Genomic DNA, 16,023 nt, shown 5'->3' with positions numbered 1-16,023 from the left:
TTTTAGGCAGATGAGAGGCTACTTGTCTCCAAGACACTACACTTCTTTTTACATGTTGCATGTGGAAAATGAATTAGGCTACACTGCGTTAGAGCTGGGCAATATATCGATATTATATTGTGATATGAGACTAGATATCGTCTTAGATTTTGGATATTGTTATATCGTAATATGGCATAAGTGTTGTCTTTTCCTGGTTTTAAAGGCTGCATTACAGTAAAGTGATGTCATTTTCTGAACTTACCAGACTGTTGTAACTGTTGTATTATTTGCCTTTACCCACTTAGTCATTATATCCACATTACTGATGATTATTTATCAAAAATCTCATTGTGTAAATATTTTGTGAAAGCACCAATAGGCAACTACAATATCGTTGCGGTATAGATATTGAGCTATTTGGTCACACATATCGTGATATTCTCCATATCGCCCAGCCCTACACTGCATACACATATCCAGGACCTTTGAAAACTGTGTTTCTAGCAATGCAAGCAGTCAATGCATTTGTTGCGATTGTAAAAGTAAGGAGTTTGAAGCTGAACATTATTGGAGGGAGTGACTGACATTTGAACGGCTCTGTCACACACCGGATGAGCACCCTACCCTTCCTCCTCTCGCCGGGTTGGTGTGTGTCTTCCTTCCGGCTTGCCGAAGAAAGTTGAGGGAGGTTCAGCGGCAACTGGGCTTTAACATAATGGACAGCCAGGGAAGGAAAGTGGTAGTCTGTGATAATGGGACCGGGGTAAGTTTGCTGCTTTGGTTTAACACGCTCTCCATCCGTGGCTCTCCGCAAACGGTGTCGTTATGTCGAACGATTTGCTGAAACAGGAAGTGGGGCTGTCAGCGGCCAAGCTAGCTAGCGTTAACTGGGTGGAAGGGTAGTTAGCTAGCCTGTTAGCCAGCTAATTTTCATTCATCCAGACCCGACACGGAAACAGCACGTAGAGTGGGTTTAAATGTCAGTATAAAAGCTGAATACACCGATCTGGCTATATCTCTCACAGCGGCATAAAACGCACAATTAAGGCTGACGAGTAACTGCTCATTTGCTACCGACGGTTACGAAGCTAAGGCAGCTAGCTAGCCTGCTAATTTACTGCTAGCATTTAACAGCTGGCTGTCTGGTTAGCGATTATTCTTTTTCCAGGATTATGAAGGCATGTCCCGCCTTACTCTACCTCTGATTGGCTTACTATGACATTCTTACCCTAACCCTGAGCAATCCCACTCCTCTTGCCTAAACCTAACCAACCCAAATAGAGCAGGTAACGAGTGCTAGCCAATCAGAGGGTGAATAGGGCGGGTCATGCCTTCCCAATGCTTTCGCCATCCTAGAATTTTTTTTCGCGTTTGGTTCACTGTCTGGCAGCTGCGTCGGTCATTTCAGGGATTTGTTTTGCAAACGATGCCGGATTTTCAGATTTGGTATTTCTGTTGCACATTTGGTTTATTTATCAAGCACAGTAGCTAGATTGTGTCCTGATACTCAACGTCCGGTTGGCCGTGTCCGGTTAATGATGAACCACCTTTATGTTTCCCTGTTCAGCAGCTAGCACCAATTTCACGGATATAACGTTACATTTCAAAATGTATTGTCACACCGGTTATACAGGTACTAACTAGATCTAAATAATTTTTTTGTCGTCATCGCGATATCAACTTGTGCTAAAACACATCGCCAAAGACACTCAAAGATTTTTTTAGTTAAGTATTAATAGAAAACTGCACTTTGGTGCCCTATGTGATCTGTTCATGTTCAATTTGTTCAATAAAATAATGTTGAAAATAATTTAGTGCAGTATACTAAAAGCAGCAGAAAAGCGAACAGAGTACATTTTAATATCTGTTTATCCTAAACAATAATGTTATCGCGATATTCAACAACGTTATCTCGTATTTTCCTCATATTGTGCATACCTATAAACCTCTTTATAGAGTATGGCACAAATGTGAAAATCTAATGCTGGAAGGCTCATTAAAAGAAAACAACTTAAAAGTAAGTAGAAAATGTAGGGGGCATATTAAAATAAGTAAATAGCAAATCTAGTTCACTACTGCCTATAGACAACCTCCATGAATAAAAACCAGTCTAATATGAAACTAATAAATAACCTTTACACTAGTACAGGGGCTCCCAGAAAGTCGCCATCCTCCTACAGCGCCATATGAAATTTCACCTAACGTGCAGTTAGCAAGGTCTTTGGGCTTTGGAAAGACCACACCCCATTCCTTTTTTTCATATGCAGATTTGTTCTTAATCTGCTTTATTTGAACATAACTTTAATGGACAGATGAGGGTTGACGTATACTTTATGAACGTATAGCTATGTAATGAAAACCATTGCCAAACAGTTTCTACTCCCATCCAGTTTCTAACATTAGCTTTAAGTAACTGGGATCCGAAATAAAGAAATAACATGCACTTGGCTGATCTGTGTTTACGTTAAGGAATTACTCATTGCACACAGGTAATACGGCCTCTTTTTGGATCGTAAGGACTTCCTTTCTAAAACTTGCCAGCAGTCAAAGAGGATGTTGGCTCAGCATGTTACTGACTAATAAGGCTTTTTTAGATGTAACTTTTTACAGAGCCTTATGCAAAGCTAGAAAAAAAACTCTCCTGTGTCAGGGTTGAACTGAGAAGTCAAGAGGAAGTGAGACGATTCTAAACCGCAGCCACATACATCACCAGCACATTTTCAGAGCACTGATACATGCTGTTTCACCTCATAGTCAGTTATAAAATCTGAACGTTAAACCTTGCTTTGCAACATCTATCCTACCAAGCTGCTAAACAAGACAACTGACTTGTTTGGTTCACTCGTAAATTTCACAATTTTCCACTAAAACTCACCACGGAAGTTGAACTGGTTCCGTAAGATAATTAATCAAAGAATCCAAAAATTGCACTAGAGACAGAATCAGGTCACTCCGCCTGTTACTCTTACAATCATCTTTATCTAAATTCCTTTGTTAGGGCTATAGACTTTAGGTCAGGGCATAGGGGTAGTGAACTGTTTACGGATTCTAAAAGTCTAATCTAGTTAGTTAGCTTTGTGGCTCATCTTTGAATGTACTCATTCACACTAGCAGTGTGGGAGGTAGGGGGGGGTAAGTCATTCTCTTTTTTTTTTTTTTTTTGTTTGAGGTCACACAAAAAGTACAAAGGCAGAAGAATCCAACATGCAGTATTGCGATAACAGGCGTACATTAATTTAAATTAAATTAAAGCATTGCAGAGGAAGGACTGTGCATAAATGTATGCAACTTGCATGCACGGGAAAAGGTGTTAGCACTGGGGCAAAATGTTAACACAACAGCGTTCAAACTAAGACAATACCATGATACAGCTTATAGCTGCTATCTTTTCCTGGTCTTACAGTTCAATGATACCATTCTTTGAGCTCATGTAACTTTTATAGCTGAGTGACCTGCTTGTTTTTCATGTCCACTCCACACAGTACTAACGATTGTCTCTGTGGCTATATGTTTTCTAAAAAAATATATAGATTTCTGATAGGACTTTATAAGAATAAGAAACATTGATGACCCAGGAACTTCATACTAACTTCCTATTAGGGATTTTTTCATAAATTATAATATTTGTTTATTAATAAAATAAAGGATTTTAAGATGAAATTAACCAAAATTGTATGTTTATTTTTTCTTGATTAAAAGCTAAGGATCAGCCTTAAAAAACAAATACATTTGATGTTTACTACCTTTGTGCTGGAGAAGACATGTAAAGAAGGCGCTGGCCGTAGATGATGGTACTCGCACACACACGGAGATTCCGACACTGTAGCGTCGGGGGTTACATTTTTATCTCTCTCTGAATGCTAATTAAGCCCACTGTTATCAGCAGGATGACAGTGACGGCTGGCTTTATTGCACAGTTTATCTCATCGGTACTTAAATGTATTTCCTCACATCACTTCCTCTGTGCTCTGGTTTTCTTGTCTCTCTCTCTTTTAGTTTGTCAAGTGCGGCTATGCAGGCTCCAACTTCCCAGAGCAAATCTTCCCTGCGCTTGTTGGGAGGCCCATTATTCGCTCGACAGCCAAAGTCGGAAACATTGAGATCAAGGTACGAACTGGTCCTCCACCTGATGTGGCTGGAATGAAAGAAAGTCTTGGTTTTGAAGTTTGAACCTGGTCAGGAAACCACTGATAAGACAAAAAATAGAACCTGCTAATGTGTGAAAAAGCAAGACGATATGAAATTGCGCGCAACAGAGCAGAGTCAGTTTCTAATGTAAGCACTATGTCAAAGCCACAGAGTGTCTAATTCCCCCTCTAAAGGATCTGTTATCATTGTGTAGTGAGCTCCAGTAAGAGTCCTTCAGTTATGACATCTGTTACATAACAGAATCAATCTTCTAACCACAAGCTACACCAGCTTGTTGTCGACATCCTCCCAGTACCAACTACAGTATCTCTAGTGCATTCCTGCAAATGTGAAATATTGAATAGATCGTGGAATCTGGGTAAAGATCTGTTGATTATGCAGCTGAAGTCTAAATTCATGACCGTTTCCAATTATTTTCATGAAGCCTATATATTTCTCCTGTTCTTTCCAATTCTTTTGTTTATTCATTTTTATATATATATATATATATATATATATTTTTTTTTTTTATCTACCTTCCTCTTCCTCCATGTTTTGTTCCCTCCCGATGAAGTAGAATGCCCAGAAGATGGTAAGTTCAGGTTGGTGTGTGCCTCCTGTACTTGCCTGCTCCGGAGAGTTGTGTAATGTTTTGAGCTCAACCAAATTAAACTCTTTCTTTGTTTTAGATGGGTTTGTTTTTGTGTCCAGTGTCTTTTCTTCATTCGTTTTCTATCGTGTTTTCTTACTCACACAATGATCCCATTCTTCTACATCCCAACTAGTTGCCATTGAGTTTGAGTGTTTGCCAAATGAGTGGCAGAAAGTGCGATAGATATACAGCCCTCACGTTAATGCACTCCTCTCTCCAGGCTGAAAGTGTTGCAGAAATGGCTGTGATGAATCATAGGCCAGCTGTTATCGATGGAGTGCTAAAAGAGATTTTGGACCGATTCCATTTTCAGAGGCCGATCTGCTGGCGCATCCCGACAGATACATCCCCCACCCCCACCGCTCAATCCTGCTGCTATTTAAGGACTAAGATAATCACAACAGTTTTCTGTTAAAAAGAACCAAAATGTCAGCTGCAGCTAGAAAGCTTGGTGCTAAATGATAAATGTTGTGTACCTGTGCATCACAGATCTGTTTACCTCACTGTGATGACACCACAAACATATCTTATTTAAGGAACGTCTGTCTAATTTAGAGCATTTGCTTTAGTATCTCTGGGTGTTTTACCTTTACAAGTGCAGAGGAAGTGTCCACGCTTGAGGGTGCCTGGCAGACAGCTGAAAGTGGGAGACGGAAACACATCTGTTTTCCCTTTTTTTTTTTTTTATTTAATTGAGACCACATGGAGGCAATGCCTATGACTGGTACTTTGTTAATGCCAAAGCACACCGGATGAACCCATAAAATGGCTGCCTTCACTAGGCTTTTGATGTGTCCAAGTGGAACGTGAGATGCTTGACTGTGTGGCTAACACTGAGCTCTAACCCAGCGGTTGTTTACATTGCCAGGCTGCCTTGCATGCAGCTAGTTGAATGGTGCTAAAACAAGTGGTTTACTGTAGCTAGAGGGAAACACAAGTGTTTCCAGGTGTGTAGATGCATGGTAAATAATGGCTTGTTTTGCATGCTGGGTAACTGAGTTTTTAAAGTAGTTTTTAAAAAAAAAAACTACTTTGGGCGAGGACATTAATGCAGCTGTTGCCATCTGACCGAGGACTCGGCCGGATGATCCAGTTTCTTTGATTTCATGAGACTAGCAGGCCAAAGGGACAAGTTGAAATGACTGATTTTATTGCCCTCATCCAATACTCAGTGCTCATCCCCACGCTCTGATCCTGAATGATCCCAACTGGCTTTCAGATGTGGAGGGCTACATTGCAACAACGTCGGGAGTATTTATCCCTGTTGACCTTTTGACCTCTCCCTCCAGGACTTGATGGTGGGGGACGAGGCCAGCGAGCTGCGCTCCATGCTGGAGGTCAACTACCCCATGGAGAACGGCATCGTCAGGAACTGGGATGACATGAAGCACCTGTGGGACTACACCTTCGGCCCAGAGAAGCTCAACATCGACTCCCGCAACTGCAAGATCCTGTTGACCGAACCGCCCATGAACCCCACCAAGAACCGCGAAAAAATCATTGAAGTATGTTGACATTTATTTTTGTGTGTGTACAGCTTGACAGTATTTTTGTACTTGTGTGAAGGGAACAACAAAAAGGGGAAATTTGCTAGTTTATGCATTTCTTACTATGGGTTTGAAGATCTTTTCTACTCTGTATCACTGATGAATGTTACACTATACTCATTCACTCTATATCCAGTTAATCAAAGTATAGACTTTATACATTAAGGATAATGTTTTTTTTGTTTTGCATGTGTTCCCAGCTGTACTGTTTTCATCAGCAAGTAATTGTACTGCTGTCTGACGTTTTCTGGCTTCTCCTACAGGTGATGTTTGAGACCTACCAGTTTTCAGGAGTCTACATTGCTATACAAGCTGTGCTGACGCTGTATGCCCAAGGTAGGAAGTCCAACATGCCTGCTTGGGCTGCAAGTCTAAGTTTCAATATCACAGAGTTTTCCAGGTGTCCTATTCCAACAAACCTCTCACCCACAAATTTGATTTCCCCTGACACCAGAAGTGTATCTTGTATGTTATGACGGGTAAATTATTAGTAGTTCAGCAGCTCAGCGACAGAAGACTTCTCATTTTAATTGCGGGAAAATTCTGGTGTGGCAGTGTTTAACTACCACACCTTTGTCAAATAGTTTGTGCAAAGATTTGTTTTATGACACTACTTGGATACCAGACGTGTTATTCTTTACACCAGAAAGTCTAGACTGTCTCGTGAACATCACTTTACACTGTTCCACTGACACGATATCCTAACATTATCTAAAGTGTTGGGATTAGTTAAACCCCACCTGTGTGGTGCTTCAAGCGGGATTAGATGAACTCTGAAACTGTTTGCCCCTACACCGAGACTCCGACTCAGTTTTGAACACCGAGCCCTGCATTAGGTCTGTGCACTGCTCACTCATTTTGTATCGGAGTCTATTACACACTGAGCTGTTATTAGCAGTTAATTGTTACATTAGATGTGTTATCTTTCCAGGATTTGTTTGTTTACCCAGCCAACAGCAAGATAACAATAAGTAGCCCAAAGCACACACTGGACAAAACTTGGACACAAACACACCTAGCTTGGTAGAATTGTAGATTATTAACAGACTGATCTCAATAAGTGCCGTATTTATGACACGCCAATTCGTATGCCATTTTGGCTTGTTATCAAGATACATAATCACTTTTTAGCGTGTTTATCAACGCCATTTGGCCTCCATTGACTTACTTTACCTTGGGATTGTGTGTCAATTTACGCCAAGTTCTCCTGAGAAAATGACGTGGCACTAAGAGCGACTATGGTAGCGAGTAGTATGAAAGCCCGAAAATCTGCATAGGGAGGTTGGTTGATGGGTCAAACAGCACAGGACTTTCACCCAGGAGACCGGGGATCGTGTCCCGCGTGTCACGTTTCCTAAACCCAACCGTGGCTTTCTTCTTTTACCAAACCCAACCGTGGATTTCTTCTTTTACTAAACCCAACCGTGGATTTCTTCTTTTACTAAACCCAACCATCCCATTCTTCTTTTACTAAACCCAACCATCCCATTCTTCTTTTACTAAACCCAACCATCCCATTCTTCTTTTACTAAACACAACCTGTTCGCTGTATACAGCGTAGACATACACGCGAATAGATCAAAATTCGTACAGCACAACACACCACTTGGCTTTAGAAAGTGCTGTGTATGTTTACATACATGATGTCACGTTGATTATTAACGTGTGTGTGTGTGTGTGTGTGTGTGTGTGTTTGTGTGTTTTAGGCCTTCTGACTGGTGTGGTGGTGGACTCGGGTGATGGTGTGACACACATCTGTCCAGTGTATGAGGGCTTCAGCCTGCCTCACCTGACAAGACGCCTGGACATCGCAGGCAGGGACATCACCCGCTACCTCATCAAGGTATCCAGTCAGTCATGACAGGGCGAGACAGAGTAGCAAAGAACTCAACCAAAACTAGCAGTGCAAACAATGTAGTTGTATATACAGTAGAGTATATACTGTATGAATGTGTCATTTTGATTGTTTTAAAAAAACATTATGTGGATTGATCTTCAGATAGTAGATTCTAGATAATAGGACATAGTGGTGCTGCACTATCATAATGCACAAGAGAGCCATTGTTCTACTTGATTCATAATTTATTGCATTTGTATTAAAACAAATACGTGTCAGTCCAGTCTCTTTACATGGGCTAGAATTATAATTTAACAAAAATAGAAATCTTGTTAGTCTTGTTGCTGTTTAGGAAGGGGAAATTGGCATCATCTTCTTTGTAAAAGGAAGTAACAGGGTCTTAACTAGTTCTTGTTTAATTATTATTTGAATGTATACTTCAGTGGTAACTCAAAAGAATTAGGCTTCTGACCTTCCTCTCTTTTCTGCTATTTCTCTACCATCCTCTTCCTCCCTCTCTGGGTGCAGTTGTTGTTGTTGAGGGGTTATGCCTTCAACCACTCTGCAGACTTTGAGACGGTGCGTATGATGAAGGAGAAGCTGTGCTACGTGGGCTACAACATCGAGCAGGAGCAGAAGCTGGCCCTGGAGACCACCGTGCTGGTGGAATCGTACACCGTAAATATTCATGTTTTTTTAATTTTCAACATAATTAAACGCTGACAAATCTGCTTAGGTTCACATTTAATAGAACATTATTTTAATAAAAGCTACCAGAAGTGAGCTACATGTACAGCATCAGTGCACAGATTGTCGGTACAGGCACTCTATTAATACGTAAAAAGTTTAGGATGTGGCTTTTTGTTTGTAAGGGTCATTTCACTGAGCTGTTTAACTGTTGCTGAGCTAAAACTGTAACCTGGTGTTTGTGATTGTCGTTTCATCAAGTGTGCAGACACAGCAGCCAGTGTGAAGCCAGACTTAAAAGCGAGTTGCTGCCCTCGCATGGACATTCTGTGCACTATTCACTCAGTCGGCATCAAATAGGGGGGGAAAAAAAGGAACTGGACAAAAATGAGAAACGTAACAGTAGCAAGCCCAAACATTTCAATAAAGACACGATAAATAATTTCTGCAGTTTTATTAAACTCCCAACATGTCTCCCCTTGGACGATCGTGAGGCAGCATGCCATGTCACCTATCTAATAAATATACCATAAAACAATAATAAAAAAGAACTCCCTTTGAAGAAATAGAGGAATGAACTAAATCAGAGACATTAACTCAAGAAAACCAGTCAGGACACTCTGAGACTGAATATAAGGATAAAGAGGACAAATAACGTCTTTCGGATACAGATGTGCAATAACTGCTAAAAACATTGAGGTTACTCCAAAAATGGAAAAATCCATGTTTGTTAGACACATTAAGCAGCTGTTGGTTTTTTTTTTTTTTTTTAAATACGTTGGCCATTTCACCGTTAAATGGCAACATATTTCCAGCCCTACTTTTTTTGGTAAAATGAGTTGCACACAAGTTTTACATTTCTGCTCAAAATAGCATCGCAGAATGGGAGGGATCCCAAAGGATTTGTTATTCAAAAGTGGCAGTATTTTGAAGTAATCAAAACTAATGGGGTAACTAAATCTGTTTCTGCACTGAGCTAAGTAGCCTACCACATGCCTGTTGTTGGTTCTGTTGGCTGCTTTAGGACAGGGCAGTGCTGCTGACTAACTGTTTTCTCTGGGACTCAAACATATGGGGGTGCCGAGCTCCTCCACCAGACTTGCTTTTCTTTCCAAGGCCATTTTCCCTGCAGAGGGAACCACAGAATCTAAACGCAGGTCCTGAAGTCTGTGTTACTGCACGCCTTACCGAGCACATGTTGTGTCTCAGAGCTCACTGACCGTGTGTGTTTGGGTTAGTGTAGGCGACCGTGTGTGTGTAGGTGTGTGAACATGGATGTGTAAGTATCGTTTTGTGTGCCAAAACAAGGAGGGCAATGTAACTGTGGCCGAAGGGCCCTGAACTGTGCGTTACATCATTTCCTGTGCAGCCACTTTATGGCAGTGGCTGGGCTCTGCTTCCTCCCACTGCCCTCCGCTGAATGAAGCCTTTTTATAGTCCACACACACACACACACACACACACACACACACACACACACACACGCATTCACTCTACTCAGTTTGGAGCCTACACACTGCACACTGTGCTTCAACTTGCTGTACAACACTATCAGAGTCTTGGAGGATTTTATCTACAAGACATGCATATATTTTTCTTTTAAAAGGGTTTATTGCGAAGTTATGACATCCTTTCATACATTGAAAACAACCATTGAGTAGTATCATTTTCAACTCCTACATTCAGGATTTATGACTATTGAGTCACATATTAAGTCCTACTTCTTCAGTGGTGTCATATTTTATTTTTTCCGTCTATTTTCATCTCTTCCCTCCCACACATCTCCAGCTGCCAGATGGTCGCGTGATCAAGGTGGGAGGAGAGCGGTTTGAGGCCCCCGAGGCTTTGTTCCAGCCCCACCTCATCAACGTGGAGGGTGTCGGAGTGGCGGAGCTCCTCTTCAACACCATCCAGGCAGCCGATATAGACACCAGGTGAGGCCAACGAAAGCGTACGGGTGCACTCCGGTGCCGATTTTAAAGACGCATCAATGTATGCTGTACTAGCACACATTACTACACAACATTAACAAGCCCCAGCACACAGCCGGAGACATGCAAGATGGTGGTGTCGCCCAACAGTGCTCCCACTGAAGCAATAGAGGGTTTTAGACATCAAAGAGTTGTGTATTGAAAGGAGGAACGTTGATATTTGGGTATCTTAATGAGTGGAAATGTACAAGAAAATAGATTATCATGATGTATTCCTTGCTGTTGGAGTTGAATGCTGTATTTTGTAGAATATACCTTAAGTCACTGAGGGACTTAAATCTGCCCTCGAAGTTCATTTTCAACGTTTGTCGACTTAAAATGGGAAAACTTCCCGTTGGGGAAGGAAACTAGCAACGCTGCTACTTCTCTTCTTATCTGCGTGTTGTTGGGTCTCTTCTTGCTCTCACCCTCTTTCTGTCTCCCCGCCATCAGGTCTGAGTTCTACAAACACATCGTGTTATCAGGAGGATCCACTATGTACCCGGGCCTGCCCTCTCGGCTGGAGAGGGAACTCAAGCAGCTGTACCTGGAACGTGTGCTCAAGGGAGACGTGGACAAGCTTTCGGTGAGATATCAACCCTTTTACAACGCCTCATTGACACAGTAGTTCTAGCTGTTGACTGTGTGAAGCGCATCACGGAAGGACTCTGAGCTAAAACGGCTCAGATGTGGTTTACAGTTTGACTTTGAAAACAGGTCACGCTAAATTAATTTGAGCTCAAATTAGAATTTGATTAGTGCCAATTGCACTGCGACCACTGTCATCTAAAAGAAGCAGTGTGTCATTGAACGTTCTGTCTGGTTTTACTGCACCTGGCCTCTCGGTTGGTGTGAAGTAGTATTTCCAGCTGATGCTCTGGGTTTGTTTAAGTTGGCCTGGGCGGGGTTTGCCACATGTGAGAGAGCAGTAAAGTGCCAGAGAGCTGCAACTAACCGCAGGGAACATATTTGGGCCAGTTTAGTGTGCAAACGGTGACCGACACCTGACAGTATTCCCTTTGTCCTGATGAGGTTAAATCCCACACACTGAGAGTTCACAGCGGAATACATTAGACACCTTGAATTATGTCTAGTTACTACTTCAACCGTGTCTGTCTCTGTACACGTCCGCGAGGTTTAGAGCAAAGTTTACCACCGTGTTTGGTCTCAGACTGGTGCAGTGTACGTAGACCACCACCAGGGGGCGATAGATGTCAACAGACATTCATTTAACTTAAACGGAGCACTTTCATAACAACATACTGTATGTGGGGTTCACTTCCCAATGATAAATATTTGTTTAGGAAAAAATATCCCTACATTACTTACATTTCCGCTTCATAATCCCAAAGACCCTGATGATTTTACTCAGCGCTATTTTGTAAACAAAAGTCTACAGATGACTCATACGTTTAAACGCAAGTCATTATGTCTTTATATGTAGTGATAGTGTTTTCACATATATCTTTCATGAAAAGTAACAAATGTTTGCAATTTGTAACGAGACAGAGGACCTTTTTTATTTATTTATTAATTAATTTTTTTAGCAAAATCCCCAAATACTTTTTATACTAAATATTAGAAAAATGGCTGTTAGGAAGTTTGTAGTTTACTCTTTCATAGTGTTTAGCTTGAATTTCTGTCCGTTTCAATGGAGGAAGGCGGGGGATTTTAAAATCATCCCTGTTGCATATTCCAGTTCACTGCTAATCAGCTATAAGCTCCGGCTGATCTTCCAAACACTCACAATATGGTTTAATACACTACCTTCATTTGTAACATGCACCTTTTTATCTGTTTGTTTGTTGCTTACAACTCTGTTTAGACAACTAGCCACGTGAGCACCCAACAGAAGCCTAGCTTTTGCCCTATTTGGTGAAAATATGAGTGTTTGGAACGGAGAGAGCGCAGAGAAGTGGTTTATGCGGCAGGAGTGGTTTGAGAAGTTTGTATTGATGTCTTGATGCTTCTCCCATCCTAAAAACTTGTCAGTAAGTTATATCTGACCTAAAGTGAAGGCACCTTTTTTTTAAGCTGATTTTGAGTGAATTATCCCTTTTTAAAGCTGCACTAATATTTTGACATTAACAAAAGATCGAATTATGTGTAATGTGTCGCTCATAGTGATAAACCCACAGATAATTATCACCCACCAATGCTGTAGTTTGTAGTTTCCTTCAGCTTTCCAGAGCCTTTTTTAGCATCTCTAAGTTTTATGACCCTAAATTTGTTGGTGGAGACCAAAACTGAGCTAAAGGAGAGTGAATGTGTAACTTCCCAAAAGAAAGACTAACAAATAGATAAGCTAATATTTTGCCCTATCTACTGAATGTTGAAATAGCGACTGTTTGGTAATATCTGAACTATTTCAACTTCAGAAGGTGATACATTTCGTCAATACAGTATTGTGTTTACAGCTTCCCATGTGGCCAAAGAAATTTGCCGATACTAATTCAGGTGGAAGGACTGTATGTCCTTAATATTTAATGTCAAAATTCTACATATTCTATTAATATCCTCATACAAAATATCGCATATCCAGTAACAACATGACACTGTTACAATAATATACACATATAGTTTTGTTCCCTGAATTTTTTTTTTTTTTTCTGTTTCAAACCCAGTTCAGTCAGGAGTTTTAAGTTTTACTCCAAAAATTAGTCCCTCCAGCCATTTTGGGATTTATTTAATATTTGAGCCAAGCCACCTTGGGCACCGTAATTATGACAATTGTTCTAATATTAGCCATGGCACCAATTCCATATTTTGATTTTAATATACAAACACTAGCAGGGTATTTGCATGTCTTAAGTTTCATTTTCAGAGGTGGTAAATATTTGTTTCTTGCTGGCGGTCATGTTAGTTATGTAATGTTTTTATTGACTGCAGGCTGTTGGGGCTATGCACCACCTATAAATTTAAAATTGGGATTGTTTTGAAAGTGGATCGCTCATGCAGGAGGCTGTTTAATCCTTCTTTTGTGGAGTTTCAGTTGGCAACATCACCTTCAAAGCCCTCCATAATCTCGCTCCTCCATACCTCTCTGAACTCCTTCAGGCCCACACTCCATCCCGTACTCTCCGATCCTCCTCTTCCTCACTGCTTTCCACTCCTCCTGCCCACCTGTCCACAATGGGGTTTAGAGCCTTTAGCTGTTCTGCCCTTCGCCTTTGGAACTGCCTCTCGCTATCCACCATAGAGTCTCTACCCACCTCTAAAACCTCCCTCAAAACCCACATGACTCCACTCTCCATCATAAAACATGGATAGATTGCTTTCTCTTAAATTTCTATCTCAAGCTTTTTCTATCTCAATGTATTTGTTTTAATTATATTTGCTGTTTTAACTGTAAGGTGTCCTTGAGTGCTATGAAAGGTGCCCATAAATAAAATGTAGTATTATTATTAACATCAGACCTGTGGCAAACTACTGTCACTACTGCTCATTGTCTCATTATGGGCAATTTTAGCAAAAACCTAAATAGAACTTTATTTGATTATTTGAATGATCTATCGGATAGATCATTCAAATAATCAAATAAAGTGATAGATTCTATCCGGTTTTACGTCACATAAATAGGAATTATTTTGTAATGACAATAATAATGTATATGTAATGTAATAACTTGGACTACTCGTTGGCTACATAGGGCCGTCTTTTTACGTCTCCGTGTCCCCTTGTCTTGTAGAAATTTAAGATCCGGATCGAGGATCCTCCCAGGCGAAAGCACATGGTGTTCCTGGGCGGAGCCGTGCTGGCCGACATCATGAAGGACAAGGACAACTTCTGGCTGACCCGTGAGGAGTACCAGGAGAAAGGAGTCCACGTGCTGGAAAAACTCGGAGTCACCGTCAGATAAAGCACTGGACGGACAGAACACACACACACACACACACACACACACACACACACACACACACACACACACACACACACACACACACACACACACACACACACACAACATAACATACACGATCCCCCTCTCGCCCACATCGCAGAGTATATATCTATTTATCCCTCTTCTTCTCTCTTTCGGCTCTTGATACTACTCAAACATCAGAGGGAGTCAGGCCGTCACCTCCTCCTCCTCCTCCTCCTCTTCTCTCTCCTCTGCCTTTCTTCTCTCCTCGTTTGGAATTGGCTCACGCTTTTCCTTGCAAGCCCACGAGAACCAATTCCATCTTTGCAGATTTTACACTGAAAACCCACCTTTACTTAAACCATGAATCGAAAAGGTTAATGTTGCCCTTCTGGTGTATTTTTGAATCCGATTTTCACTGAAGGTTAAAACCAGGGTGGGAAATGTTAATAACTCTGCTTGTTAACCTCCAAATAGGTTTGTTGTGAGTTAAACTTGGCGGGTTAACCCACCAGCCGCTGCAGTGAGTGTTTTTAGGAAGTTGAGTTTCCTCCCTTGATTAAACCTCCCGGAAGGGGATAAATTGATGCAAAGCTTCTGTAAATCTGTAATATCACAATCAGGGTCCACCACAAACAGCCACGGGCCGCTTTCAGCATCTGTTCCAGGTGAGCGAGAACTGATCACATTTTTATGTCTGTTTTTTATAAAATAATATGACTTTTTCTTTTCTGGGAGAGGGATTTCTTTTTATTGTGCTTTTCCTTTTTTTTTTTGTTGGAGTTCATTTTTTTTTTTTTTTTTTTTTTTTTTCCATTGACATTTTCTTTTGTTGCTGTGCACTACTACCATTGTAAATGGAGTGTATTGTGGTAACCGAAGTTGCTCCACGTTTTTAGTTTTTTGAAGAATCGATGGTTGATTTATAAAGGGACAAATACACAAAGGAAAGCCCCTGAGTTCGACATCGGGTGTGTGGCAGTACTTTGGAGTTTGTGGGCGGTGACACGATGATAGGATGTTGGGGGGAGGGGGGGCGGAGTGGGAGTGATGCTATTTGTTCCTCATCAGACAGCCTCGCCTCTGCCTCCTCTCTCTGTGTAAATCTCAAGCTGAATGAACGGGTGTGAGCAGTTGTAGCAATATTACAAACTGACGACAACATAGCACCTCACCCGTCGTATTCCTTCAGATCCACCACAGCACGGAGGCAGTCGCGGGTTGGCGATGAGATCGATTTGAATCTGGGCGCAGAGCACCACAAAAGTGGGACAAAATAAAACGGTATTTTATCGACGTTGAAATACTGTTGAGACCGTATTTAAGTTCTCCAGTCTTTGGCCCCCCCAACGGTTGAC

General features: G+C 41.3%; 1 protein-coding gene across 2 annotated transcripts; it reads left to right on the top strand.

Annotated features, from left to right (window-relative positions):
* Positions 1-448: 448 nt before the first annotated feature.
* Positions 449-14,748, top strand: LOC114572143 (actin-related protein 2-A). 2 transcript variants are annotated; one of them, XM_028603607.1, is made up of 10 exons: positions 449-745; positions 3,979-4,089; positions 4,688-4,702; positions 6,052-6,267; positions 6,573-6,645; positions 8,016-8,152; positions 8,675-8,824; positions 10,622-10,767; positions 11,257-11,389; positions 14,492-14,748. In XM_028603607.1, exons 1-10 carry the CDS (start codon positions 698-700, stop codon positions 14,660-14,662), a joined length of 1,200 nt encoding a protein of 399 aa, XP_028459408.1. In that variant the 5' UTR covers positions 449-697; the 3' UTR covers positions 14,663-14,748. The 2 variants fall into 2 exon arrangements, with proteins under 2 accessions (XP_028459408.1, XP_028459409.1); XM_028603608.1 differs by lacking the exon at positions 4,688-4,702 and having other exon boundaries at positions 451-745.
* Positions 14,749-16,023: the final 1,275 nt, after the last annotated feature.

This window comes from Perca flavescens, chromosome 17 (assembly GCF_004354835.1).
Source record: "Perca flavescens isolate YP-PL-M2 chromosome 17, PFLA_1.0, whole genome shotgun sequence".
NCBI lineage: Eukaryota > Metazoa > Chordata > Actinopteri > Perciformes > Percidae > Perca > Perca flavescens.
Note: the sequence above shows the minus strand (reverse complement) of the source record. Positions and strands in the feature narration are given on the sequence as shown.